General features: G+C 36.7%; 1 protein-coding gene across 8 annotated transcripts in view; it reads right to left on the bottom strand.

The window, feature by feature from the left end:
• The window catches only part of HERC1 (HECT and RLD domain containing E3 ubiquitin protein ligase family member 1), a 96,251-nt gene that overhangs the window by 59,333 nt on the left and 10,513 nt on the right, over nucleotides 1-26,405 (bottom strand). For all 8 annotated transcript variants that reach the window (XM_085234200.1, XM_085234202.1, XM_085234209.1 and 5 more), the window contains exons 2-19: nucleotides 18,887-19,842; nucleotides 17,360-17,455; nucleotides 16,870-17,064; nucleotides 15,452-15,763; nucleotides 14,706-14,802; nucleotides 13,131-13,274; nucleotides 12,788-12,915; nucleotides 11,799-11,943; nucleotides 11,533-11,704; nucleotides 10,304-10,438; nucleotides 8,858-9,023; nucleotides 7,093-7,218; nucleotides 5,812-6,033; nucleotides 4,629-4,781; nucleotides 4,318-4,450; nucleotides 3,635-3,826; nucleotides 1,404-1,625; nucleotides 421-594 (exon numbers count right to left, since the gene is read on the bottom strand). In XM_085234200.1, the coding sequence (XP_085090326.1) occupies nucleotides 421-594; nucleotides 1,404-1,625; nucleotides 3,635-3,826; nucleotides 4,318-4,450; nucleotides 4,629-4,781; nucleotides 5,812-6,033; nucleotides 7,093-7,218; nucleotides 8,858-9,023; nucleotides 10,304-10,438; nucleotides 11,533-11,704; nucleotides 11,799-11,943; nucleotides 12,788-12,915; nucleotides 13,131-13,274; nucleotides 14,706-14,802; nucleotides 15,452-15,763; nucleotides 16,870-17,064; nucleotides 17,360-17,455; nucleotides 18,887-19,816 (3,742 nt within the window). In that variant the 5' untranslated portion in view covers nucleotides 19,817-19,842. The remainder of the gene's footprint in view (nucleotides 1-420; nucleotides 595-1,403; nucleotides 1,626-3,634; nucleotides 3,827-4,317; nucleotides 4,451-4,628; nucleotides 4,782-5,811; nucleotides 6,034-7,092; nucleotides 7,219-8,857; nucleotides 9,024-10,303; nucleotides 10,439-11,532; nucleotides 11,705-11,798; nucleotides 11,944-12,787; nucleotides 12,916-13,130; nucleotides 13,275-14,705; nucleotides 14,803-15,451; nucleotides 15,764-16,869; nucleotides 17,065-17,359; nucleotides 17,456-18,886; nucleotides 19,843-26,405) is intronic.

The raw sequence follows: 26,405 nt of genomic DNA, 5'->3' as shown, positions 1-26,405 counted from the left end.
GCCTCTCAAGGACTTGAAAAACTAAAGAGGACTTATTCTTTCATCCCATTCTTAGCATATTTTCCAAGTTATTTCGCCTTCCTCCACTTCCCTCTTCCCCATTATTACTATTATTTTTTTAAATAATTGCAAGTTTCACCCCACTCTACTATGAAAACAGAAATACAAACATCTCAATAAGGAAACAAGAGTCTCCTTTTCTCATACTTTGGAGGGGAAAAGAACACTGAACTACATGCTTGTCAAATACTGGAATCAGTGTCAAAATTAAGAAAGAGAAAACAGTGGAACACAACAATAAAATATATAAATTGTGTCACAGAATTAAAAGCTGTTGCCAAAGAAAATACAAGACTTCACTAGGAACATAGCTGAAGCATACAATATATATTTAACTTACATATACATTCCATATCTTACCTTTACTAACAGCATAGTCTTGCATGCTGATCCACAGGCTCCTTGCTGGCTCTTTTGTACAACCCAAGGCCAAATCAACATAGACAGTAATCTCAGGTCTCAGCTTATAATCAAAAGGCTTCTGTTCCTCATTTCCAGACAAGGCCACTTCTAATAAGGAGCTCATGCATTTGTCTAACAGAAGGGAAATACTTAAAGATTTAACTCCATAAATTTTGAGGATTACATGCATCTATCTTGAAAGGCATACAAACATATTTCACTCTCCACTCTATTCCAGAATAAATAAATTAATAAACCAACATACCTCACTGTCTGACTACAAGTTCTCTCTAGATAAGGAATAAAGTGATTTCATTACAATTTATATAAAGCTTATGAAGATTTAGAAGCATTATCCTCTGCTTCAGTATCATAATCCTGCATCATTAATTCTCTCAGATGTATAACCACCTCTAACACGCTTGGTTGGGATGGCTACGCATGCTTGGAAGGGATGACCAGAAACAGTATTGCTGAATGCTTTCAATTCTTCTAGTAAATGAGAAGAATTCGTTTTTAATCACGTTTTCAACTAATAAAGATTCTACTTTCAAAGTAGAATACAATTTAACATAAGATTTTTAATGAAGAATATGAAGAATGAATTGTATATGAAACAATGGAGCCCCCGATTTCTCTGTTAAATGCCAAACATCTAAGAATAAAACAAATTTAAATTAACTTAGTGAAGTTTGCGTTACTTCTTTCACTGAGAAACTGTATGAATATTTTAATTCTCTCTCTATGGATTTCCAATACTCTTTGTAAACTGCAGCAAATACTTAAATAGCCATTTTCCAACTTCTGGTATTATTAAGGTAAAGAGACAAAAGAGCTGAAATACAAACTCTATGTACAGAGACTTGTACAAATGAGATCAAGAAATTTCAAAACAGAACACAAATATTCACAGTGACAGTTTTCTGTATTTAATAGCTTACCTAAATGGGGAATATCCATTTCAACTCCATCACTGAAAAGTGGAGTTTTCAACCAATAGGCTGTATCTTGCTCCTCAGGGGACACTGGAGGTCCTTGAAGCATGCCACCAAGACACCGCCCAATAAGTAAAGCTACGGTTCTCTCTAGATCTACAAGCCATACCCAAGACTGGGCAGGCTGTGGTAAGGACACTCCAGCAGGATCAATTAATTCAGGTCCACCTAAAAGTATTAAGAATGGATCACCAAATCAGTTACTGTTACCCAGATGTTAAAGCCAATTCCAAAATTAGTAAAATTAATTGCAGGTCTCGTAACATTTCCCACTTAACAACAGTTGATTTGCCCCTTTCTGTCAACAACTTGTAAACTAAAGAAAAAGCAGCTAGGACAAATCGATCACTTCACATTTCAAATTGATCAGCAGCAAAAGCCATAACCATCCATGTCACAGTAGCCCACGCTCATTAGGCATGTTCAACATGGATCACATGCAGCCTGAGAGAGCTAATAAGGCAGCCTGCCCTCACAACATCATGGTGCTGGCTCTTCCCTGCCAAGCTGCCAAGCACACACACATGACTCAGCAACAACCAAACCACCAGTGTGCTACTAGCACTGTCTCAGCTGAAACCAGGACAAGGGAAGGGCACAGTGAGGTGCTAACTTCATGTCTTGCACCCACCACATAAGTCAGTCAAACTGAAATCTGCTTCTATTACACATTATACATGCACTTGTGCCGCTTGGCGAGCAAAATGCAGTGATTGTTGGTAAGATTTCAACCTAATGTAATCTCAAAAGAAAAGAGAACCCAGTAAAAGAAGAATCGTGGATGAAGGAAGAGTGTTCAGTGAAAAATGGACAGGTAAGTACCTCTTTGTAGAGACTGTTAATATGGCACTATGCTTAATTTATAACAAAATTGTGTCAGAAGGATCTGGCAGCATGCCTTCAGGCAGTTAGCAGCTTATAGAATCTTTATACTCATAGAACCGTAGAATGGCTTGGGTTGGAAGGGGCTTTAGAGCTTATCCAGTTCCAAGCCCCTGCTGTGGGCTGGCTGCCACCTGCCAGATCAGGCTGCCCAAGGCACCACCCAACCTGGCCTCAAACGCCTCCAGGGATAGGGCACCCACAGCTTCTCTGGGCAGCCTATACCAGTGTGTTACCACCTGCTTAATAAAAAAAAAATTAATCTTAATACCTACTCTAAATATCCCCTCTTTTAGTTCAAAACCGTTCTCCCTTATTCCACCACTATACGTCTGCATAAAAAGATGGTCTCCCAAAATCAATAATTTTAAGTTAAAGTTAACTTACACTGCACAATGGAAAGCAAAAGTAAAATTTGGACTAGAGAGGAAATAGGTCATGACAATTTTTTTCCATTTACAAGTAAAGAACAGTACTTTCACGTATTACAAATCTAGTATTTTCAGTTCAATATTTTGCTCTTACACCCCCAAAGACATCAGCATACATTCCAAGCTGCACAGTAAAGAGCCCACAGCTCAAAATATTTTACAGCAAGGGATGTTAATACACTTCAGAATTTAAAAATGAGATGCAATAAGACACTATGCTTAAAAAAGCAGTTTTTAACAGAAATTAAGTCTCCCACTATAAAAAGTGATATTGCAGAGTTACGATCAAATCATTAAGGTTGGAAAAGACCTCTAAATTCACCAACTCCAGCCACTGACCCATCCCCACCACGCCCACTAAGCCATATCCCTAAGTGCTATATTTCCACATTTCATAGAATCATTAAGATTGGAAAAGACCACTAAGATCATCCAGTCCATGTTTTAAAGCACTTGGTATGGCTGTGGGCTGTATCAGCTTACCAGAAGCATGTGATCTGGTTTGATGCAAGATTATAAATTCTGCACCACAGTTTGACTTGGATAAGGTGAAGCACAGCACCCCTGTGGCACTGCTCAGCTCTCAGCAGGACTGACATCTACTTGGGCTGCAGGATGAATCACGGGGACAACAGGCAGCAGGACAAGGCCATGCTGCTTCCCATCTGCTGCCACTCACAGCCCAGAGCCAGAAGAAAACAGGGCAGCCTCTGCCAAATGCAGCCCTGAGGACAAGCTAAGGAGGCATTCATCTGCCTTACAGGCCTCCAGTTGGTCAATAAACAACAGAAACACCTTCCCACCCACCTAGGATATGCTATTCTTTATCTTTCATGTTAAAAGCATGTTATTTATTGCTCTCACCATGAAGTGGCCACTGTAACTCTTGATCTTCTAGAAGTGCTGCAGCAGGTAAGAGTCTATTAAGACGATCCAGAGGTGGCAACAGATCTAGCAGATAACTCAACAAAGGCCGAGCCACTGACACAGGCAGTAACAATAAAGAGTTGACAATCTGAGACAGCATACTACCAGCTGCAGACACATAAATCACATCTATAGAGAAAAAAAAACAACCTGTAATTAGAATCTGGAATTGAATTGTATTATAGGCACAATAAAACAAGTCACAAAGAATGGCACAGAAATACCTCAGCTGTCTCAGTATGTCTCAAAACTACATTTTGAATTGGAGGGTTTACTTAATAACCATAAATACATTCCATATTTCCTCCTGCGCTTTTCAGCAATTAAAAAACTGAATGCTAAAAAACAGTAATCTAAACCAAATATTACTGAAATAATAATGTAGAGAAACAATTTTTGTATTTTTTTCTTTTAGTTTTCCTATGTGCAAAATGTCCTAACAAAAACATGAACTTGATGCTATGCTTGGGTAAGACAACTAACCTCTTTCTTTGAAGAGACTTGGGATGTTTATATTGTGCAGGTGTGAGGAAAATAAGGTTTTTTATTATTCTAAACAAACAAGAACTGTCCTAAGCTGACAATTCTGCCATTACTCATTTTTTTTCATGAATATTTACCTCTCAGTTTTTCCCCAACACTACCATTCCAAGAGCTTTCCTTAAGCAGCGTTGCAGAACGAGAATAGATATCTGTAGCATGAGGCAATAGAAGCTGAAGGTGTTTATGAAGCAGTGCCACACTGCTGGAATTCTAGAAGGAAATAACCATAAAATATCATAATAATATACAAATATTTAAAGAGTTCATTATTTCTATCAGCTTTGTTTTCAAATACTCAGAAAATTTTGCATAGCAATTTTTAACATTCTCATACTCATGCATACTGAGGCAATTTTTCCCCTTTTAAAATACAAATAAGGATACATACTTCACTAACACTGTTGATGTGACAAAAAGCCAGCAACTGTTTCTGCAGTGAACATAAAAGCTCATGAAGATGAGCGGGTTGACTGTTTTCTGATGATGATGCACCCAGTAAAAATTTATCACTGTTTTTCTCCAGTTCTCCAAAGGCTTGATCCTATTTAGACAGAAGGGAAAGAAAAAGAAACAACAACAACAAAAAAATCACTCTCTTCAAGATTTTTTTTCCTTTCAATTATTGAGAATTATTATTAATTTAACTCAAAGGAAAACTGGATAAAATAACTCACTCCTCACCCTGACCCCCCAAATCACACCATGTTGAAATAAGTAATATTTCTTAAGATACCTAAATGTTTCAGATCAGAAACTTTCCTAGCATCATCTAGGATGGCGGTATAAGGAGCAGAAGGTAGACAGCTGCTTGACTTCCTTGCAAATTCTACAGTAAAAATGGAGTCAGTTTCAAGTAGAAATTTGAAAGTAGCTGGATATAGATGACTGCTGAATGTCCACAGAACAGAACTAAAAATTACCAACCCTAACCCTCAGCAGACAGGGATAGTATGCTGGAGAAGTAAAGATCTCTGATTTCTTTTCTCCATTATATTTAACTGGCTAGCTCAATAACAAGGTGCAAGAGTCATCAACTGCACTTATGCTCCCCTTCACTGTTGATCAGCCCAACACTATTCTGTAGCTAAGAACAGTAACATTTGACATACTACAATAAGATGGCTGACTGTACTTGATGAACTACTGGAAGGCAGATTGCTCAGTGTCAAGTTAATCAGACTCACATTCCTAGCTTCTTTCTCTGATTGCTGGTATTATACAGATATAAAAGGATTCCATAAAGCAATCTACCTATACTTGATGTGCTATACCGTATCTTCCGAAAAGATTTGCAGCCAAAAGTAATAGGAGTAAGTATTTCACTCTGATATGAAATCAACTACACTTATGTAAGCCAAGTTAAGCAAAAAATACCACAAGATCATTAGACTGATAATGTTAGAAGTAGCGAATTAATTTTAGTTCACTTCCAGAGAGAGATATATGGCACTGCTGCTTTAGATAAACCAAAGGAATACCATTTTCTGGAAGTGGGAAAAACTTCTAAACATTCAAAATATTCAAAATTCATTACCACCATAACAAAAAGTAACTACAAAACCTATACATACTGTATAAAAACCCAAATTTCTTAGAAGAGTCTTCATTAAGATTTCAGCTAAATGAGTATCTGGATGACTGCTCTGGACACTGTATGTTTGATCAGACAGACTTCCATAGCTGATGCATAATGAGGAAGTTTCCGTGGTATCAGATGGCGAGCTATAGCCAAGTAATGAAGCTACATGGGTGTGATCTTGCAAGCTTGTCAAAATAATATCCAATTGCATTCTCTGGGGAAAAGAAAAAGAAAGAAAGAGGAGTTCAGAAACAATAAACTTTTTGTTCATGAAGTCAAAATAACGAAATAACAAAAAGGAATTACAGTTACAACACTGTTTTTGTGTCTTATGGTAAAATTGTTAATCTGGAAGGTTTTACCAACAAAATCCAAATGTGTTTTTTTCCTGCATGTCTTCAATACTAGAGAATAGATTAAAACTTTGAATTAGATAACTACACCCAGTAAAAATCTGAGATTGACAGAGTGAAATAATACACCAGACCAATGCATTCTTCACTTAGAATTACATATGTTTTATGGTCTTTTTTTTTTTTTTTTTAACTTATTCTAATTCTAGGGAGAAAGAAAGGGACAAAAAGCATGACAAGTATAGATAACACCAAAAGTGGCAGATACAGAGTAATGACCTTTCATTTCAGTAGTGTTCCCTATTATCACTGAAAAAAACCTAACAGCATCCTGAGAAACCTAATCTGTTTCACTTCTTTGGGGCTTTTCGTTTGCACCAGTACAAATCAGAAATCTTCAAAAATTAGAATCAGAAGATTCCTCTTTACAGTTTCAGTATCAGTGTTAATCAGTCTATTCCACAATAAAATAGATGTTATCTACAGAACTGAATAACGGGTACTCTTTTTTTTAACTTGAGACTACTGCAGAAGCTTCAGCTCCTACTGCCATAAAGAACAAGAACAGATGCTCCTTCTTTCCTTCCACTTGGAGGGCACTTAGCAAGTCTCCTAATCTGAGAAAATTCCTTGTCTTTACATTCTTCCAAAGAGAAAAAGGGAGAATGTTACAAACCACTAATCTTTGCAAAGTAGAATGAAATCCATGTAGGACAAACATTATACTTCCTAGAAAACAGTTAATTTTCTGTTTCCATGATCTAGAATCTCATTTGGCCAGGCTACAGAGTTAAAGTTGGGCTTTTCAATACATTCCACCAACAACGTGCTAGCTTTACTGTTCAAAATCTCCTGCTGTTTCAGCAAATGAATATACAGCACTGTTTTCAAAATGCAGCATATTATTCCCTTGACCATACCTGTCCTTTTGACAAGCTTTCCCATCTATCAGGACCCTGTGGTAGAAGAGAGTGTAGCAATTCCATTCTCTCACGCAATGGAGGAAGTAGCATTGTTGCTCCTACTGAGAGAGTCTCAATTACAACCTAAAAGTCAAGCAGCAGAAAATACTTCTTGGATAGGGAAAAAACAATCAATGTGACTGCAGCTTTAAAAAAATTCACAGAGTACATGACACACATCCAGAACATATACTTAATTTCATTTGACATGAGGTTTCTAATACAAAGTAGCAAATTCATCTTCTATTCCAGGATGTACACAGTACACTGAAAGAATTAAATTTAGTCCAACACATTGTCAAATTTGAAGATCTTCGTGAATTGCCATTTTGTCAGAGTGCCATTGTAAGGGAAGGTGGTTTAGTTTCATCAATCTACAAGATTAACATTTTTCAGTTCTCTGTAGTAAACCTTTTCTGAACATAAAATTAAAGTTCACTGCTATGCAAGTTCATCCCATTTTAAAAGCAGTATAAATAGGCAAATCTTTCAGACTGATAATAGTTTCAGTATCGGTGAAACCTCGAGCACTGCATTCAGCTTTGGTGCAATAAGGCTGTGAGGGGTCGGGAGCACAAGCCTTACAAGGAGCAGCTGAGGGAACTGAAATTATTTAGTCTGGAGAAGAGCAGACTGAGAGGAGATCTTACTGCTCTCTACAACTCTCTGAAAGGAGGCAGTGGTAAGGTGGGGGTTGGCCTCTTCTCCTGAATAACTAGTGTCAGGACTAGACAGAATGGCCTCAAGTTGCACCAGGGAGATTCAGGTTAAACAATAGGAAAAATGTATTCTTCAACAGAATGATCAGGTGCTGGCACAGGCTGCCCAGGGAGGCAGTGGAGTCACCATCTCCAGAGGTGCTCAAAAAACATTTAGATGTTGTGCATGGTTTAGTTGGACATGGTTTAGTGGAGAAATATTGGTGGTAGGTGGACAGTTGGACTGGATGATCTTGGAGGTCTTTTCCAACCTTGGTGATTCTATGAAAATTGAACAGTTGGCTCTATATCTGAAATTTGCAATTCTCATGTATGTAAAACAATTTTCACAGCTCTATTCAGTGGTTTTCCACCTTGCTACCAGTTAAGTGCTCTGTTCTAACAATTCAGTCTCACGTAGTATTTTTTAACCACAAACTCAAGCCAAGGATATAAGCTATTTCTTTACTGGGGCCACCAAAATTTTAAAACCTATACTCTTGCTGGGTTCGGCATATACTCCATACAATGGAATATACAGCTGCTCTATTTCATTTAAATACAATGCAAAAGATATTTGACAATTAGTCACTTTTGTACACTATTAAACTACACAGCATAACCTCTTCAAAGCTGGCAAATATTTACAGAGAAACTAGAGCCTGATTCTGTAAAGCTCAAGTATCTGTAATTACAACCAATTTCGACTATCTATATTCCTTCCACACGTTAATTATCCCATAACCCGAAAGTTTAAGGCTTATTATTAAAAGCAATAATAACTAAAATGTTAGGAGGAAAAAAATACAGCGAACAGAAATTTTTAAGTAAACATTCTCCACTGCTTTTCAGATTATAAACAGTGATAGTGATTAATTTCCTAACTGTAATGAATAGAACTGTATTTATCAGTGTCACGTTCACAAAGTTAGAGTGAGAAATTTCTAATAACACACTTAAAGAAAAAAATATAAAGTAAAAAGTAGATTATTTTTTTTTTTTAATGCTAACAAAGCATTACTTACTTCTTGAATTTCATCAGGGACAGAGGAATCCATCAGTCTAAACAACAAATTCCGAAGAGGACCCGCTTGCCGGCCAAGAATACTGGTAGCTACACCTCCAGCCAGTGCAAGTGCAAGATGATTTGACAGCAGCTTCAGGCACAATTTAAGGAAACTGTGATGCTCCCTGTAAGAAATACAGCAGCATTCATATTTTTTGTTGTTAGCCTTACTCATCCTCACTGACTTGTGCACTAAGATTTTCACTGATTGTATTTTGCAGACCAGAAAGGAAAATAAATTATAACCAGAACTTCACATAAATTCATCTGAAAGCCTACTGCTTACCTGCTTAAAAAAAACAACAAAAAAAAAACCCAAAACCAACCAACAAAAAACAACAGAACACAACAGTGTCTTGGTTCACAATGGTTCCAAGGGGACACTTAGAAAGGAATCACTAGAATTGAAAGGCAAAATCATTCCAAAATACATTCACAGATCAACAGACAGACAAATATATTCCTCACATAAAGATGAAACAGAAACTGTTTAAGAAGTAATACATGTAATTTTCTCTCATTATACGTAGAAACAAAACCATCAGATTAAAAACAAAAATTCAGGATATTAATTTCTGGTCATCCTTCTTGAAAACTTTTGAATTTTTTTCATTTTGTAGAAAGGAGAAAAATTTCTTATGAATCTTTGATACTTGCAGTGCTGTTTGCAGGTGTCTGTGAGGAAGCATTCATGCTTTTGTATTTTAGAGTACTGCAATTAAAACATCACTTTTTGTGTAAAAGCTTCAAATCTGGAAAGCTGTAACAGTGACTACTGATGATTTGTCAAGAGATTGTTTTAGCCAAGATGGTACTATCAAGATGGGCTTAGTCTGTTACACTTAGTTTGTCTCACTTTCCAGAAGAGAGGAATTTGTGAAAATCCAAAAGCAAGAACACGCTTCTTGTGTATTTGTTTCAAACCTTCCAAAGTGACACCACCTGGCTACTAAGCTCACGTTGGTGACAAGTAGCTTCCATTTTCAAAAACTGAATATCTATCAAACCCATGTTGTGGTGATGATGAAACATCTCAAACTGCCCACTAATAGCCACTGTCTGCCTATCTGAAGCAAACTGCTGAAAGTGTGCTGCTATAATTTATTGCTAAGTTTCACAGACAAATTTGTTCCTGAAAAAAATGGAACCAACCTTCTACATTTTGTTCATTCAGATGGAAAAAACTTATGTTTCTCTAAATAACATGAACAAAGAAGTCACACGTGACCTTTAAAAAGGTCTTTTAAACATTCATTTTAAACATTCTACTTCTCTCGAGGTACCTTGAGCTCCAAGTAGGAAGAAACAGCCCAACCTCACATACTAAAAATGCTTGTAGAAAAATATTCTAATTCTTCTGATTAAAAAGTTACAAAAGCTTGTAACATGCAAGTGTTATATATACCTTGATGAAGGAAAAGGAAGAGGGGGAATTTCACTGTTAATTTTGTCACAATAGTGTTCAAGAAAAGAACGAAGATGTGAAAAGGTACTTTCTTCAAGGTCTACGCAATAGGGTCTGTGCCATGCCACAACTTGCCTGGAATCAAACATCAAAATAAGTTAATTAGTAAAAATATTCCAATATTCCAATGTAAGCAGAATTGAAGTGAGTGCTTGATCTTACTGACTTCGGTTTTTTTCTTAAAATAAACTAATATGACCAACCTCCTGATTCTTGCAGGTAACATATGCTCTTTTTTTCTGTAGACATTTTCAAAAATCAAGCGTTTTTCATTCGTAAACATAAACATTTACAGCATCATGAGTATAAAACCATCAGATTAGTGCAAAAGCTGAAACATTCTCACAAAACTGCTTTAGTATGAACTTTAGATTATAAGTAGGTTTTAATGAAATACAGAGAGAATTCAAAGAAGTTAGTAGTTCCACTTGGTACTATTTGAGGCTCACTGTTTTCCTCAACTGACGTTTCAACAACAGTTCCCGTTAAAACAGGACATCTTGAAACTCTGAGTTATCTTCCAAACATTAAAAGAATTTTTCTATTCCTTTCTGTTAGTCATATATAAGTCTGAGGTTTATCAATTCACTGTAATCACTTGATCAGGCCTTTGCTGTGAAGTATTATTTCAGGTACTGCACATTAATTACTAAACCATTTATTTAGGCAACTGTTTTCAGTTCATCTTGACATGTAACTATTTAGAAAGTTATTATGAAGTTTAAATTTATGTCTAATGACTAATATGAATTTATGTATTTCCCAAAGTCTTACTCTTTGTTGCCTTGTTATGCTGAAAGAAACTACATAAACTGCAGAACATGCAGTGAGAAGCACAAAATAAAGAAATACTGAATCCTCTCACTGCTTAACTTGATGATTTTCAGTAAACAGGTCTTATTTTTGTCTAATAGCAGATAACAAATCTTAATTTAAATATACTAATATCCATATTATTGGTGCTGCTAAGCTATTGCTTCTTGTAAACTTCAGCAGTTTGAAAAGAAAAAAGGAAAGAGAAAGAGAGAAATTAAAGAGATTCTTCAGTCCAAAATACTACAAGCAGAACACTTTAAATGCATTAATGCCTTCAGGAACATGTTAAATGTATCCCAAAGGGTATTATATATTTAAATAAACATATATCTGTCCTCAAGTATCACCATTACCTGTCTCTTGGAAGAGCTGTCCAGGCAAGACTATGAGACGTTCCTGCTGAAATTTGCTGAATTGAAACTCCATCTAAACCACTGACTTTCTTCGGTTTGGTAATGGGACCAGTAGAGTTTCCCTGACCACACTGTCCCATTGAATTGTTACCCCAAGCATAAACTTCATTATCTATAATTGTAAAAGAGCAGAAAACAGAATCTGAGATAAAACTGCTTCTGATCAAAAGGGAAGATTACATATCTTCACGCTTAATTTATTTTACCGTGAGAAAGTGCCAAACAGTGACTGTCACCAATTGAAATATCAACTATTCTTGTAGCAGCCAGTTCCTCAATAAGTTTGGGTCTGAGAGCAGTCGCCTCAGAAGAGCCACAGCCAAGGCATGCACCACAGCCCCATGCATAAACCTAGAGCAAACAAACCACAAAATATCAGCGTCAAATCTGTATTACTGGCGATCATCAGCAATGTACTGGATAACCACTTTCACAATCATTGAAATTATGTTTTCAAAAAAAACAAAAACAAAAACATGCAGAGTACTTTCATTGCTTACATACACTTAATTTTATCTACAGTTATTGTTCCCAAACAGATTTGTGGCTACAGAGCAGATCAGCTGCGAAGGAAGAGGAGAAACTACTACAATAAACTTCAGCATTCTTGATCCATACTTTAAGAACGCATTCTCTTTGAATCATGGTGAGGTGGGAGTTCAGCTAGGTTAGAAGTGTAGAAAGGTTTATTGTATTACATGCATATACATCATGCCAGTGCAGGACCACATTTACTACCTAACATTTATTTCCAGACTCTCCTGTAATTTTATGGATTAGAAATAAAACAGTTAACGTGTATTTTAAAATACACATTTTAAGATACTGTTACATTATTTCATTACCTCAGGTGGCTAACACATTAAAAATTAAAATCATTTCACTGCTTTTTGCTTCCTGAATCTCAAATGGTTTTGTACAGTTACATTTCTTAACCTAAAATAATTATTCTCTGTGACTAACAAAGACTCTTGGAACATGTACTTTTGCTTGACTCTGCAGAACATTCTGAATAACTCTAGCCTCTTAGAATCTCAGTACTTATAGCCAGTCTCACATGAGGAGTCTTACACCATTATTCAAGAACTAGCTGTATATTTTCTCAACAGACAAAATAATAAATGCTGAAATAAACCCAATCTGTCTTCTTAAATATCAAGTGTCATTGTTTGAGTGAAATCTTATTTTCACCTACCTGTCCTGTTGATGTTAAGGCAAGTGAAGACTGGCTCCCAGCACAAACTTTTCGAATAAACATTCCTTGCAAGGCTTCTATAACTTTAGGTTTATATACTCTATTTGTATCACCGTGACCAAGTTTGCCTAAAAAAAGGAAAAATTACAAGTGGAAAGTATAAATATACAAATGGTGACAACTGAAAGTATAAAAAAAAAAATTATCTTCAGATTTCTAAAAACGTCAGGGTATATTTTTAAAATCAACACATATAACAGTTTTTATAAAATGTATTCTCTTTCAAATACAATAATTATAGACTTTAGGAAATATGTATTTATTATGGTGTACTTATACCCACCATTATCTCCTCCTCCAAATGACCATACTGTTCTGCCATCTTTGGACAGAGCTATCGTGTGTGAACTGCCACAGGAAACCTCTCCTACATTGCTAATATCTTTTACTAAAGTCGGAATGTTGCGGCTGTTGCTGTCACCGTGACCTGAAGAAAGCAGAAAAAATTACTTTCTTTTTGTGAAAATTCCTATTCTGGTCTGTAATTCCAGCAAAGTTTTGCAAAAGCCATATAAACTGTGTAGTCATCACAGAAGACAATTTTTGCCCACTTTTTGGAAAGAGATCTGCAGTTAGGTTAACAAACATTTCATTTTTGTAACACCATACTACCACTAAATCACAGAACTATTTTCTACCTACTTTGAAAAAATAAAAAGAATTACTAGTATAACTGCCTAGATAGAATATACTAGTATATTCTATACTAGAATAACTAGTGTAACATTAGTGACTGGGTAGTTATACTTCCAAACACTGGGCAGCAAGTGGCCTGAACAGCATAAGGAATCTAAAATAACGGCAGATTCTTTCTTCTGCATAGACACTGCACAAATGAAATCAGTGGATAGCTTTAGATCATCTTTTCTGCAGAAGCCTAAAATACTATAGTACCACCTACTTTAAGAGGTATCCCTAACTGATAGAATGTGAACAGGTTCCTATGACTTAATTGAATGCTACTTATTAGCTGTGCACTGGAACCCATCACTGCATAGTTCAAACTACACTAAGAATGTAAAAAGCACATTAAGCTAAAACTCAGTGAGACTTTTTCCCCTCTAACCTAATGTCCTTTCCCTAAAAGCAGGGAAAGGCTCAGAACTTCTGTTTCCCCTGAAAATCTGTGACAGTCTGCACTAAAACAACATCCCCTCCATCTTTTGTCCCCAACACAACTACTTGCTTTTACCTCTCCTCTAGGAGATCATGACATTCAAATCAAAGAGAACAGAAAGGAACTAAAATCCCCCTTGAAAGCAATTTTCTGAGCAAAATCATCTGGTTTAAAAGAACCTGTTTGAGAAGGGTGGTTTTATACTAGCCATGCAAGCTGCATAGCAAAGATAATGAGACAAAAGCAAACTTAAAAAATAAAAAAATAAAAAAATAAGAAATATTAACTTTATCATTTAAGTTAAATTTAACTTCTGAAGTGTATTAAGATAAAATGACAGTCATTCTGTTAAACTGAATGTCAATTTTCCTTATTGGTATCATATTATAATCGAATCTTCTGCCAGTTATTCAACACTGTACAAAGAACCATTCTACTATCACTAGGTTACACCCACCTAGAATTCTGGTTTATTTTACATGTCTACTCTATACACTTAAGGAGCAATGACTGTGATGTATAGTGTCATAAATGAAATGTAACTTCTCCTGGAAAAAGAATAACAGAAGACTTATGAAATTATCTGCATTGATTTTTGCCTATGTACACACACTTACATTCACATGTGCATATACAAGTGTATTTAGATGGGACAGTAAGAAAAAAGGGGAAAGATATGTATAATATCATTACTAGATGCAGGAATTCTCCCAAAAGCACTTCATGGTATTTTAGAATTACCTAATCTCCCAAAGTCTCCTTCTCCCCATGTATACAGCTCTCCATCTTCTGTAACGGCAGCACTATGTCTGTATCCAGCTGACACACATACAACAACCTACATTACGTACAAAAAAAAAAAGTTTTCATACAATTTGTATAAGAATTTTGAAAGCTTATGCAAGTCTACTCCAGGAAGGAATATGTGTACATCTATCTCTTCACTTATGTAGAGCAAGTACACACTTAAATTTATCTTCACTAGCTTTATCATTTAGCACTTTATAAGCAGAAAACAATAGAGACAAGAATATCTATAAAATAGTCATGACTTATTTTTCAAACAAATTTAACGTAAGAACAACAGCAGCAGAGAGAAGCAAAAGCAGATGTTAAAAACATTGGCCAAAACATGAACAGAAAGGGAAACGAAGGCCTTTTAGGACAACACAACTGAAACCACTAAAAATTTGCATGAGATTGTGGTGATGTTACAGCTAACAAAAACTGTTCTTCTGGAATGTCGCTGCAGTTCAGCACAAACATGTACACAAGATTTAAGAATATGAGAAAGTTTTCAACAGCGACATTGTTGGTAATCACGTGCCCAAAGGCAATCAACAAATTTCAGTGCTTTGCTGAAACAGATCCAACTTCAAAGAAAACTTAAATAAAACACAGAATCTTAAGATCTTACATATTTCAAATATTACACGATATCTTAACCGAGCAGACCAAAGAGAGGCGTGCTTCTATAAAAGTCATACCTTTCCTTGCAGCGGGCCCTGAATAAGTTTGGGATATTTCTGAGTTGAACTGTTTCCGTGTCCCAGTTTTCCATAGTCACCATCACCCCAGCTGAAGACTTCCCCTTCTGTTGTAAACGCTAGAGTGTGCCCATCAGATCCTTTAGAAGATGACACTTTTTTAATAGATCTATGAGGCTCAAAAGTCAGTTTTTTCAAAGTGGACTGGTTATTAGAATCACCCAGCCCTAGTCTCCCATAGCTGCCTTTACCACAGGCTCTGACAGAGCCATCTGTAGAAATTACGAAAGTGCAATACTGTCCAGCTTCAATCTATAAAGAAAAAGGATAAAACAGTATTTAGATAAAATAAATCATCCATCTGTAGATCAAAAAGTATGTATTTTCAAACAGGATGTCATTTTTCTTTCTATATCCCTTTCCTGTAGCGCAAGGTAAAAAAATAAGAATTTGTGGAATTCAGCAAGCAATAAAATCAAAATAACAAAATATTTTATAAGGAAATCCTTTCCTTTAGGTAAAGGATGCAAATGGTCATTAAGTCATCTTTTTTAATTGCATCTCTTTTACAGTCTGTAGAACTCAGGCTGCTTTCAGATCTTTAAAATTCATGAATATTTGATAGTTTTGAAGATACATTTTCTTAAGATTAAAAAGACAAAAGTAACTGCCTGATGACACCCTTCTGTGCATCAGTGTTCTGTTTAAGCAGTTTTTTTTAAATGCACAAGTTTGCTTTATGATGCTCGGTCCTGCATTTAGCTGGCATAAAACTGTGCAAGTAAAGTCCATGAAAACAATTTCAGAAAACGTATCTAAATTGTCTAGAGATCCCCCAAAATGCTTTTACTTAGGTCAACACTGCTAAGTCAACAAAGCAACAGAAAAGCAAACTATCCTGTGTCACGCATCAGTAGAAGTGCTAAGCTGCAACTGCAGAATCTGTTACTGAGAGCAGAAAGAGCATACTGTATATTGATTTTCAGAAAGCTAATTAAGGCTTCTATGCCAGCAGCTAGCCCTGTTTGGACTTTTAAACTAGACATACTTGATGTGAAAAACAACAGTTGAAAAGACAATTGAGTATTTAAGGTATCTCTTTAACAATGAGAAGGAAAAAAAAAACTACAGGCAAGCACATTCCTCTCTACAAATGCATTTCATTGCAAGCTAGAGTTCAGTCACACTTGTTACATGATATCAATCCATGCGTAACATTAAAAAAAAAAAAATCCTTTTTCCAGGCAACAATAAAAGTAGTGAAATACCTTCAGTAAAGTCAGTTGTGTAATTAGTTCTGAGAATCATACCCTCATTACAACCTTCACACTTGGCAACAAAGCAGTGTTTTCCAGTTTTGCACTGTAACTATGAAACTGTTGAGTCTTACATTATACAATGCTATAGCTATCACCCACCGTCTGTGCATCAGAAAAACTTGGAGCAAGCTTGGGTTGCAGTATTTTCTCTTGAGTTCCTTCTACCAGTTGATGACTGCTGTTGCTACCCCAAACGTAAACTTCACAGGTTTCAGAAACAATGGGAGCATCCCCCGTTTGAATGCTGTCAGGGCTGGCACATGTTCTTGAATAGTCTGATGCCATGCGACAAACCTGTTAAAAAGAGATCTATTACACAGCAGTATTTTCATTTATTTTCCTGTAACAGTAATGACTGGTCCAAGTTAAACTCCCTCTCACTATGACACTGCCTAAAACACAAGTTATCACCATACATTGTTAACGTGTATCAAATAACTTTGTCTCTCTGCATTCTTGCTTTTCACCCTTTCCTTGCCCACCTCTTCCATTCCAGAATAACTCAGCAGATTCCGTGCCATGCACATGCACACAGCAGCCAGATGTAATGCATAGTTTCCTTAAATTCAAGATTCGTTTCATGACATACCTCTTCAAATAAACACAGAGCTGCCTCGTAAAGAGAACATAAGCCATCAGATGTTCTAGTTGGCTCTCTCCATTGACTTCGATCAGCAGATGATCCCTACAATTTTTAAACATTAGTGTGAGAAAAATACTTCATAGAGCAACGGTGCAACCGTACAAAATATAGTAGTGATTTGTTCTTAGAGTACCTATGTTATCTGCATGCATTCCAGGGAAACAAAAATGTGCCGAGCACTAGTTAAACATTCTTATTTTTGCCTTTTTTGTGAAAATATCTGAGTTTACAGTTAATTTATCCTGACATTTTGTTCTAAAACACATTTCATTTGTGTTCGTTTAGTTAAATCATAATTACTAATCATTATTACTCTTCTTTTTAACAGACTCTGTATTTTGGTCTATAACTTTACATCCAGTGAAAAAAAGAACCACACAAAAACAACAGCTAAAGTTGTTCATCAGGACATTTAATCCAATGTAGATCCTGCTACCATCCATTATGCTGGGAAAATATTGAACTGAATAAATAATTTGATCTGGCAGCTCGCTCCCTTCCTTCCATCACACAGAAGGCACGCAGGCCATACATAAGCATAGGCACACAGCATGCAATGAGTTTGTGATCTGCATACGAGACTCCTTCACTGTTGCTGTACAGATGCTAGATGTCTTTCTTCAGTCAAAAGAATGTCATTTCACTCAAAAGAATGAATCTTACCTAACACTGCAGAAAAACTACTTTCTTTAGAATGTTAGTAATAATAGACCTTGTGCAAACAAAGGAGATAATCTGCTACTGGCTAATGTGAGAAGAAAATAGATTATATTTAATTTTGATGGCAATAAGTACTTTAGGGAGTTGATCCAATCTAGAATTTCACGGAAGTCTTTCATTAAAATATTCATCAGTAGTAAAACTACAAATAGCTCTACTCTTTCCTATAAATCTGAATATAAACTGATATAAAAGAGTATTATTTCTAATTTGCATTACTGTGTGCCCAGAATTTTTCTGCATTGTTTTCAAATTGGATTCCAATAATCTGTGCAAAGCACCTGATTTTATAACTTATGCATTCTCCATCATCAGCACTCTAGAAGTTGAATTTCCCACTTCTTTGAAATCTTAAGTTTTTTAGATTTATGTTCATTACTAAGTACTACAAATCTGAGGGGAGAGAAGGAAAATCACCAATTCGGAGAAAAAGTCCCTCCTTGTTACAGTAAGCATATGAGGCAGAAGCATACTACAGCTTTTGACTGCATATTAGGCAATAATGTCGTAGTTTTAAAAAGAACATTCATTGAGGATCAAAAGAAATCATTCAAAACAAAGCCATGTAAGTGTGCCTTACTTACAAACAACTCAGCCTATTTTCTTAGGGCATTATTAATATTTCTAAACACATTAAAGAAAATTATTCAGCTAACAACTACCATATATAGTATTCAGTGTTGAGCAACTGCATTTAAAGTTAAGAATGCATCTACATTTGCTATGTAGAAAACTCAAAGCTTGTATACCTACCAAAGATCGCCGCATCTGCATTAATATACTCATAAAGCAATCAAAGCTGATCATTCCTTCCGGACTTTGTAGCAACTTGGTTTTCTCCATGGTGTTCACTACAGCTGAAGCATTTAATGCCATTTCTATCCACTCAAGAAGATATCGCAGGGAACCCCGCTGGGCAGCCAAGCCAAGAAGCAATTCAGAAGCTAATCTACGACCTAAAGTGTCTGCCCCAGAGTTCGGAATCGTTACTCCCTTAAGAAATGTCGTCACTTGCGATAAACAGTCCAGCCCCATTGGTGGAATCTTGCTTTCGTTTGCTAAAGATAAAGGTGGTAAAGAACTCACGACTTCTATTGCAGTGTGGATAACATCATTGCAAAGACTGAGGCCGGGGCCCGATGCTGGCATCATCCAACTTTGTCTCAGCAGTGCAAACAACAAGCTTAATCCAGTCCGAACGCCCATTTCTATGAGCGCATCCGTACTCGACCTGGGACGTTCACTGACAGAATGCACATCAGTTGATCCTGAACTGCTTTCTGGCGAATGCTGCTGTTGCTTCACCTTCCCCTTATCATGATATTTATTAGAAAGTGCATAGAAGACTCGCTGCAATACAAGGAGACGTTTTCGAAGCGCTCCAGCAAACGGAGAGTCTGAGCATACCATCTTAGCCAGTGCCAGCTGGCTGCTAAGAAGGGCATCCAAATAGTGGTCCTGTTCATCGCTACTTAGAGATTCCCGCTCAAAATCTGGTAGCTGAGGTCCTTTGAGGCACAGAACCTGCTGAGGCAATGGCACTACTTCTTTATTGCTAACTAACTTAGCATATAAGATAGAAACTCCCTCCCTTGTTGCAATAGATTCACTGTCTTCTGTGATCCAAGAGCTGTTCAGATGTTCAAGCCATTTCAGCTTCACGGGTGGGACCATAGCTGCCATGTTGGTTTACTCTTTTGCCATTAGTCCTAAAGATGGGAAAAAAATGTAAGCAGATGCGCAATAGTATCTACTGAATTTAGTGTTCACAGTAGACCAAACTATATCAATTCTTCAGCAAAGCAAGCAACAAAACTTTAATTTCCAATTTTACCAAAGTTCCACCATTTTACCTATGTAAGTGTACATGAGTCTGGAATTCAGATCCAATCCCAGTAGCACAAGGGAAGTATAAAAAGACATTTTGCAGATTAATTCTGATCTTCATTTTAAACAAGTACATGGACATGCAATTGCCTTAACATGCTGTAAGAACTGTAGAGTGTATGTACGTTATCTGAATTGATATGCATAAAAGTTCATACAAAGTAAATTTAATTCTGCTACATTCAGTGAAAGTACACTTTAATACTACTTGAAGAAAATTAATCTTCTCTTTTTGGACAGCAAAACTAAAGACAACGACTTCAAAAAATGCACAAGATCACATAAAACTGCGCACGAGTGAACAGAGTATCACTGTAAAGCTTCATGTGACAGTAAGACTACTGTTCAGGCTATTAACAAAACACTCAATCTTACAAAGCTTATTGTAACTCCTGCAGCCACAAGCCATTCTCTCTCCTTTCTTAAAGTAGATACCTTAAAATCAAAATATTAAAAGGAAACCAGGACAGGTGGTTGTAAGTTACATTAGGATGGGCTACTGGGTAACTCCTATTCATTCCGTGAACAGGATCTTCAGAGCCAAATATACATTACTATTCCAAATAAATTTACTCTACTGAATATCATGTGTTACGTTATATCAAAGCATTTCATCATGTACGACTTTAATAGTATTCAAAACTTTTACTACAGATTTTAAGAAAGGAATCACTAACACTATGGAGATAAAAGGAAAACTCAGAAGAGCACACTGCCTTACCAGGGCAGCTCAAGCTGGTTGCCAAACCAACTTGACAGCTTTTGTCATTCTTTCAAATCAAAGACATCAACGAATTAAGAGTTTGGGTTTTTTGTTTTTTTTTTTTTACTGGCAATTTTATGGGAAAGAAAGCAAAACAAATAATACACTTATGTGGCTCCAAACTCAATTAAACATTATAATGAAATTGCTACAAAATTTCTGGAAACCCTACAGTTAAAATGCAATCCCCTGCCTCATACCACAAAGCTTTTTTTGACTAGCAGCAGTCCTTAAAATAAATCTCTGTTGTCTTTCACGTTGCAAGCTTTTTTTGACTAGCAGCAGTCCTTAAAATAAATCTCTGTTGTCTTTCACGTTGCCCAAATCAACTTATATACCTGAACAGAAAGATCCCTATTTTACTTTTTATTCCCCTGAGTGACACAGAAGGAACTGAGTTCTACATTTATGGCCAAACTTTTGTTACAAAAGCCACATGCGAAACTCAAATGCTTTCGTATCAATCCACTTACAAGCTTAACAATTAGTTAGAAGGGACCGCATTTTTTTGTTCACTGTTCTAAAATTCAAATCCTAAAATAAATGATCAAATGGAAAAAACACACTTCAGCAAATTACAGAACCTCAGACCTTTTTGAAATTTCACCCGAGTTTATCAACCTTCAAACTAAACTTGGCAAAAAGCCCCCTTTGAATACACAGTGTTGGAAAAGCAGATTATATTCTGTACACAGCCCTTCTCTGGGGAAGGCATGCCATAGGTGTTGGCACAGGCAGGAGGGCAGGTCAGTGTGCATTATCATCTTGTAGCCTCCCAGTGCTCAGGCACAGTGAACGTCTTAGCCCTGGTATCCAAAGTGAAAGTGTAAGCCCTTAAAGCCCATCGTTCATAAAGGCATGCAGCATTCATTAGACAAACAACGCTGTAATAAGCTATTCTAAACATTACGGTTGTGTAAATTTATTGAGAAACTGTATGATGTTGAACAAGCAACGTGGAAAAGACAAAATTTGGTGGAAAAAAAATAATCCAGTTAGCAACTAGTCATGTTTAGCAGACATCTTATCTTGAAACCAACAATATTTTAATCAGTGAGTTGTTAAAATAATGACAACATGAAGTGCAAAGGCTCTTCTATTACTGCACACATGAGAGAGAAAAGCATGCAAATGAGAAGTAATAAGACTGCAAGCTTGAAATTTAATAGCAAGACATGAAAGCTTATATAACTATAAAATAAAAATTTCTTATGCACGAGAACCTACCACTGGGAAGCCCAAAAACTGGAAGAATGAAGTGACTCACAAAGAGATTATGAGTCATGATAGAGATCAGATACACATCTGAGCAGAATTAATGAGCAATTTTAGAATAATTAGACAAGGTTAGGGTAAGAGAAACATTTTTACACAACTTTTAAAAATGCTAATTAATTGGATGCCAGCTAGAATTCATGGAAATCGTTTCTCTCACTGAGATCTTGAATGCAATAAAGGCTGACACTGGAACACAAAGACTATTCCTCTAGCCCACCTTTGAATAGAACCTAACCTGAAGTGAAGAGCAGGATTCTGGCTTTTTAGCATAGCTAATTAAAAAAAAAAAAAAACAAACCTACAAAAACAAGGAGAAACCTGGTCTGTAAATATAGCATAGAAAAGAAAGTAAGGGGAATGGCTAAGTGTATTACAAAGGGAGACCACAGGCAAATGGGTTTGAAACAATCACAAATGAACTAAATATGATGTTAACCAAACCCACACCCAAATGCCACTGGTACCCAAGCAGAAGCTGCTGCAGAGACCAGTGTTTGCACAGTGCGCAAGTGCTGCCCTATGGAAAACACACAAGGTTTGCATCACAACAGCACTTACTACAGCTAAGTTCTAACATGTTAAAATTTCAACAAAAAGTAACATAATATTCCGAATTAAGGAGAGGTTTATGCTCTCTGGGAGCCTGAACCCTACTTGATACCTTATTTATAACTAGATTTTAGGTGGATGGGAGAAATCCCTTTGCCATCTAGTGACAGGATGTGCTTACTACAGCTGTAATCAAATCAGCTGTAAAAAAACAAATTGCTCGTAGTGCAATGCATTACAGAGCAGCCTAGCTATGTAAGGAGTTCCCTGAACCAACTCAGACATTTGCTTTGCATCATGTTTAGCAGCCAGTCTTCATTCAGAAATTCCAAAACGAGTTCACATAACTCAAAAGCGCAAATACTGTTCTTTTGCCTGAGAATTGAATTTTCTCTGAAAATGAAGACTGAAGCTTGAATTTTAGCTCTTGGTAGTAACCTGCTGTCCTACTGCAACTTCCAAAAGACGCTGGTCCATCTTGAAAACAGCATTTGGTTCATCTTGGAAATAGGTACATATAGCCAGATGTACTGACAGCAGAGAACCGATGTGATGCAATTCTGAAAATGCTCTCTGAATACGAATGTAAGCTCTCTCTCTCGCAGTTGATGTGGAAGTGCAGTAATTACATATCACTGTAGTTAGTAACAAGGGCTAGCACAGCTTATTGGTAGGGTTTATTTTCTCCAGCTCATAGCTGGGGACTACACATGTAAGGTTCAAAGTGTAGGCAAGGGCATCTCATTTCTTAGCGCAGGCAAAAAGAAAACTTTTGTCTTTGAAAGACCACGGGAACAGGCACACAAATGCTCTACTACCGATGGCTACACGGGCAGCTAACAGTGTGGGAGGCATCAATTCCGCAGGGCAGGGCAGCATGCAGTACTAGCGACCTCCTAAATAAGATGATGACAGCTTTTCAAACAAGCTGCTGTCTGGCCACAAAAGGAGAAGTCGGAGATATGAGACAAGAAGTGGAGAAAGGAAGTACTTCTCTTTCATCAGCAGCAGTACAAACAAAAACAATTTAGTTCTACATCAAAGAGCTTCATTCAGGTATTCAAACGCTGGAACACATAAAATGCTCTTAATTCACAGTTGTCAAAACTTCCTGGATGTTTCTTTTAGGTGCAACCAAAAGATATATCTGAAATTGCAACAAACAATCCTCAAAAACATCCCATCTGCATTTCAGTAAATTGCATTTACTTTTTTTTTTTCGGTCATTTTTATTTTTTTTTTATTTTGAGACTTCAAATAGAGAAAATAGCCCTTTCAGCAAGCTGAAAAAAAAGTTAATCTCCTCTCAAATCACTGACCAGCATACTGACGTTCACATCTTCCACATGAACAGTTTTCCCCATCACATCTTGTAAGACCCCCAACCTGCAGCACTGAGCCCAGCTCTCGGTCCCCAGCACAAGGAGGACATGAAATTGTTGGACACAGCACAAAGGGGCCATGAGGATGTGAGAGGGCTGGAGAACTTCTCCTGAGGTGTGAGACTGAGAGAGCTGGGGCTGTTCAGCCTGGAGAAGAGAAAGCCCTGGGGGACCTGAATGGCCTGCCAGTACCTGCAGAGCCTACGGGAGAGCTGGGAGGTTGTAGTGACAGAACAAGGGATAACGGCTTCATACCAAAAGAGGGGAGATTCAGATTAGTCATCAGAAAGCAAAACTCAGAGGGTGGTGAAGAACTGGCACAGACTCCCAGGAAAACTGTGGATGCCCCAGCCCTGGAGGTGTTCAAGGTGGATGGGCTTTGGGCAACCTGATGGATTGGAGTGGCAGAAGGATTGGAAGATGATCTCTAAGGTCCCTTCAAACTTAAGCCATTCTTTGATTCTATATAAACAAGGCATTAACTAAAACCAAATACACTCAAATTTTACACTTAGGATGAAGACTTGACCACTTGCAATAATTAATAAGCATAAAAGGAAGATAAAAGGCAGCATTTCAAACTCAATTAAATCAAGTTAATAGGAATTTTGAATATTATGAAATTATAATTAAATGGCTGGCATACATTTCCACTTCCACATGACCAAGAACTCAGAGAATGAAAGTTTATAATTAATGTAATTTCTCCTTTTCCCACTTGTTTTTGTTAATCTATTTACTAACGTGGTAATTGAGTTTCTCTTTTAAACAGTGCTACATCTAGGAAAAAACAAGCACAAAGCCATGAGCCTGCATGTGTTTGGCAGCAAGACAGAATAAGTGCTAATAACAATTAACAAATTTAAGATCTTCCCTTCTGAGCTAAAATATAAAAGAAAGGCATCACATTTCTGGGGAGAAAAGAAAATGACACGTTAGCCACCTAGGGAGCTGAATTAGAAATATCAGTGTCACTCAAGGGTCTCTTTTCCTTACACAAGAATTAATTCAACCTGCAATCAGCCATCTCCAATGTGTTCATTTTTGCAATCTAAGCATCCCTAAATTAACTAATAGTTCACATAGGTTAAAAAGTGAAAGGCTTGTTGCAGGCAATCATTAAGAATAACAAAAGTTTCAACAAACTTGCTTTCTATAAAGAATACATTTCCTGTCACTATGAGCACAGACCACGTTTCCCAAAGAAAAAAGGACCATCCTTCCATCAATAAGAAATGAAGAAAAGACACCAGATGTGGACATGTGCATGAACTGAACGGAAATACACTACAAAGTGATAAGCTATAAATACTGTTTGTTTCTTCTCCTCATCACTGCAGCAATTTAAACACTTGGAAAATGAAACTCGACTTTGCAATTAATCCCAGCTTATTTTAGAGATACAACCCCATGCCACCAACCACATCGATGTATGAAGAGTACCCAGATGGAACATTCAGCGGATCAAACACAACAGGTATTTCGCTACAGACATAAAAATGTGTTTGTTTTGTTGGTATTTTTTTCCAGAATTCAGTGTAATCTATAAGTGTTCCATGTACATTCATCTGAAGCATAAGGAACCTCTGTATAACACTTCTTTCTTTCCAAAGCGGAGTAACTGTTTCAAAATGCCCCAGTCAACAACCAAATGAAATATACTATAGGGGATATAATGTCAAATCTGATTTTGAGTACTTATCTACATAAAGTGCCATACCAAAAAAAAAAATTAAGATGAGACTAAAGAGTAAATTTTGTAGCAAAAGTACCACTACCTCCTGAATTACTAGAATGAGAAAAAAAACAACACAAATAATTAAAAGTTCTCATAAAAGCATTTGGCTTGCTGTAAGGACTGTCAGATCTCTAAAAATCACTTTTTCAGGTTTTTATTACAGCTTCTGGAAACTAAGCAGGTCTTACGTCTTCTCACTCTGAGGTAAGTGGGACAGCTTTGATCAACCGCAAATACAAAGAACTACTTACTAAAGGCAAAGAAAATTTAAAACTCTTTAATAATAGACAATCTCGACTTCAACACAGTCAAAGGACTTCGGAATTTTCAAAAACAACCCAGTAAATATCCCTTCATTTCAACACAGAAATGGGGTGGGGAGGATAACGCTAATTCACTATGGGGCTGAAAGGCTCCCTGGGCCCATGGACAGAGCACATACACAACTTCTCCGAAGGAATTTCTGCAGCCTCAGTTTTCCATTTCAATTTGGAAATTATAGGGGACACTTGAATTTGTCATCAAAGAACTGCCTCCACACAGCTGAGCAAATTCATCCTAGCTAATACAAGTCAGCAGGAAGCTCCCTTCCAGCATTCAGATTTTAAAAAGATCACTAAGAAAGTGTTGTGCATCCAAGAGAAAGATTAACGTGTTAAACTAAGGAAAGGTGGA

Source organism: Meleagris gallopavo, chromosome 12 (assembly GCF_905368555.1).
Source record: "Meleagris gallopavo chromosome 12, MGAL_WU_HG_1.1, whole genome shotgun sequence".
In the NCBI taxonomy this organism is placed as follows: Eukaryota; Metazoa; Chordata; class Aves; order Galliformes; family Phasianidae; genus Meleagris; species Meleagris gallopavo.
This window is presented reverse-complemented; position numbering and strand designations above follow the sequence as displayed.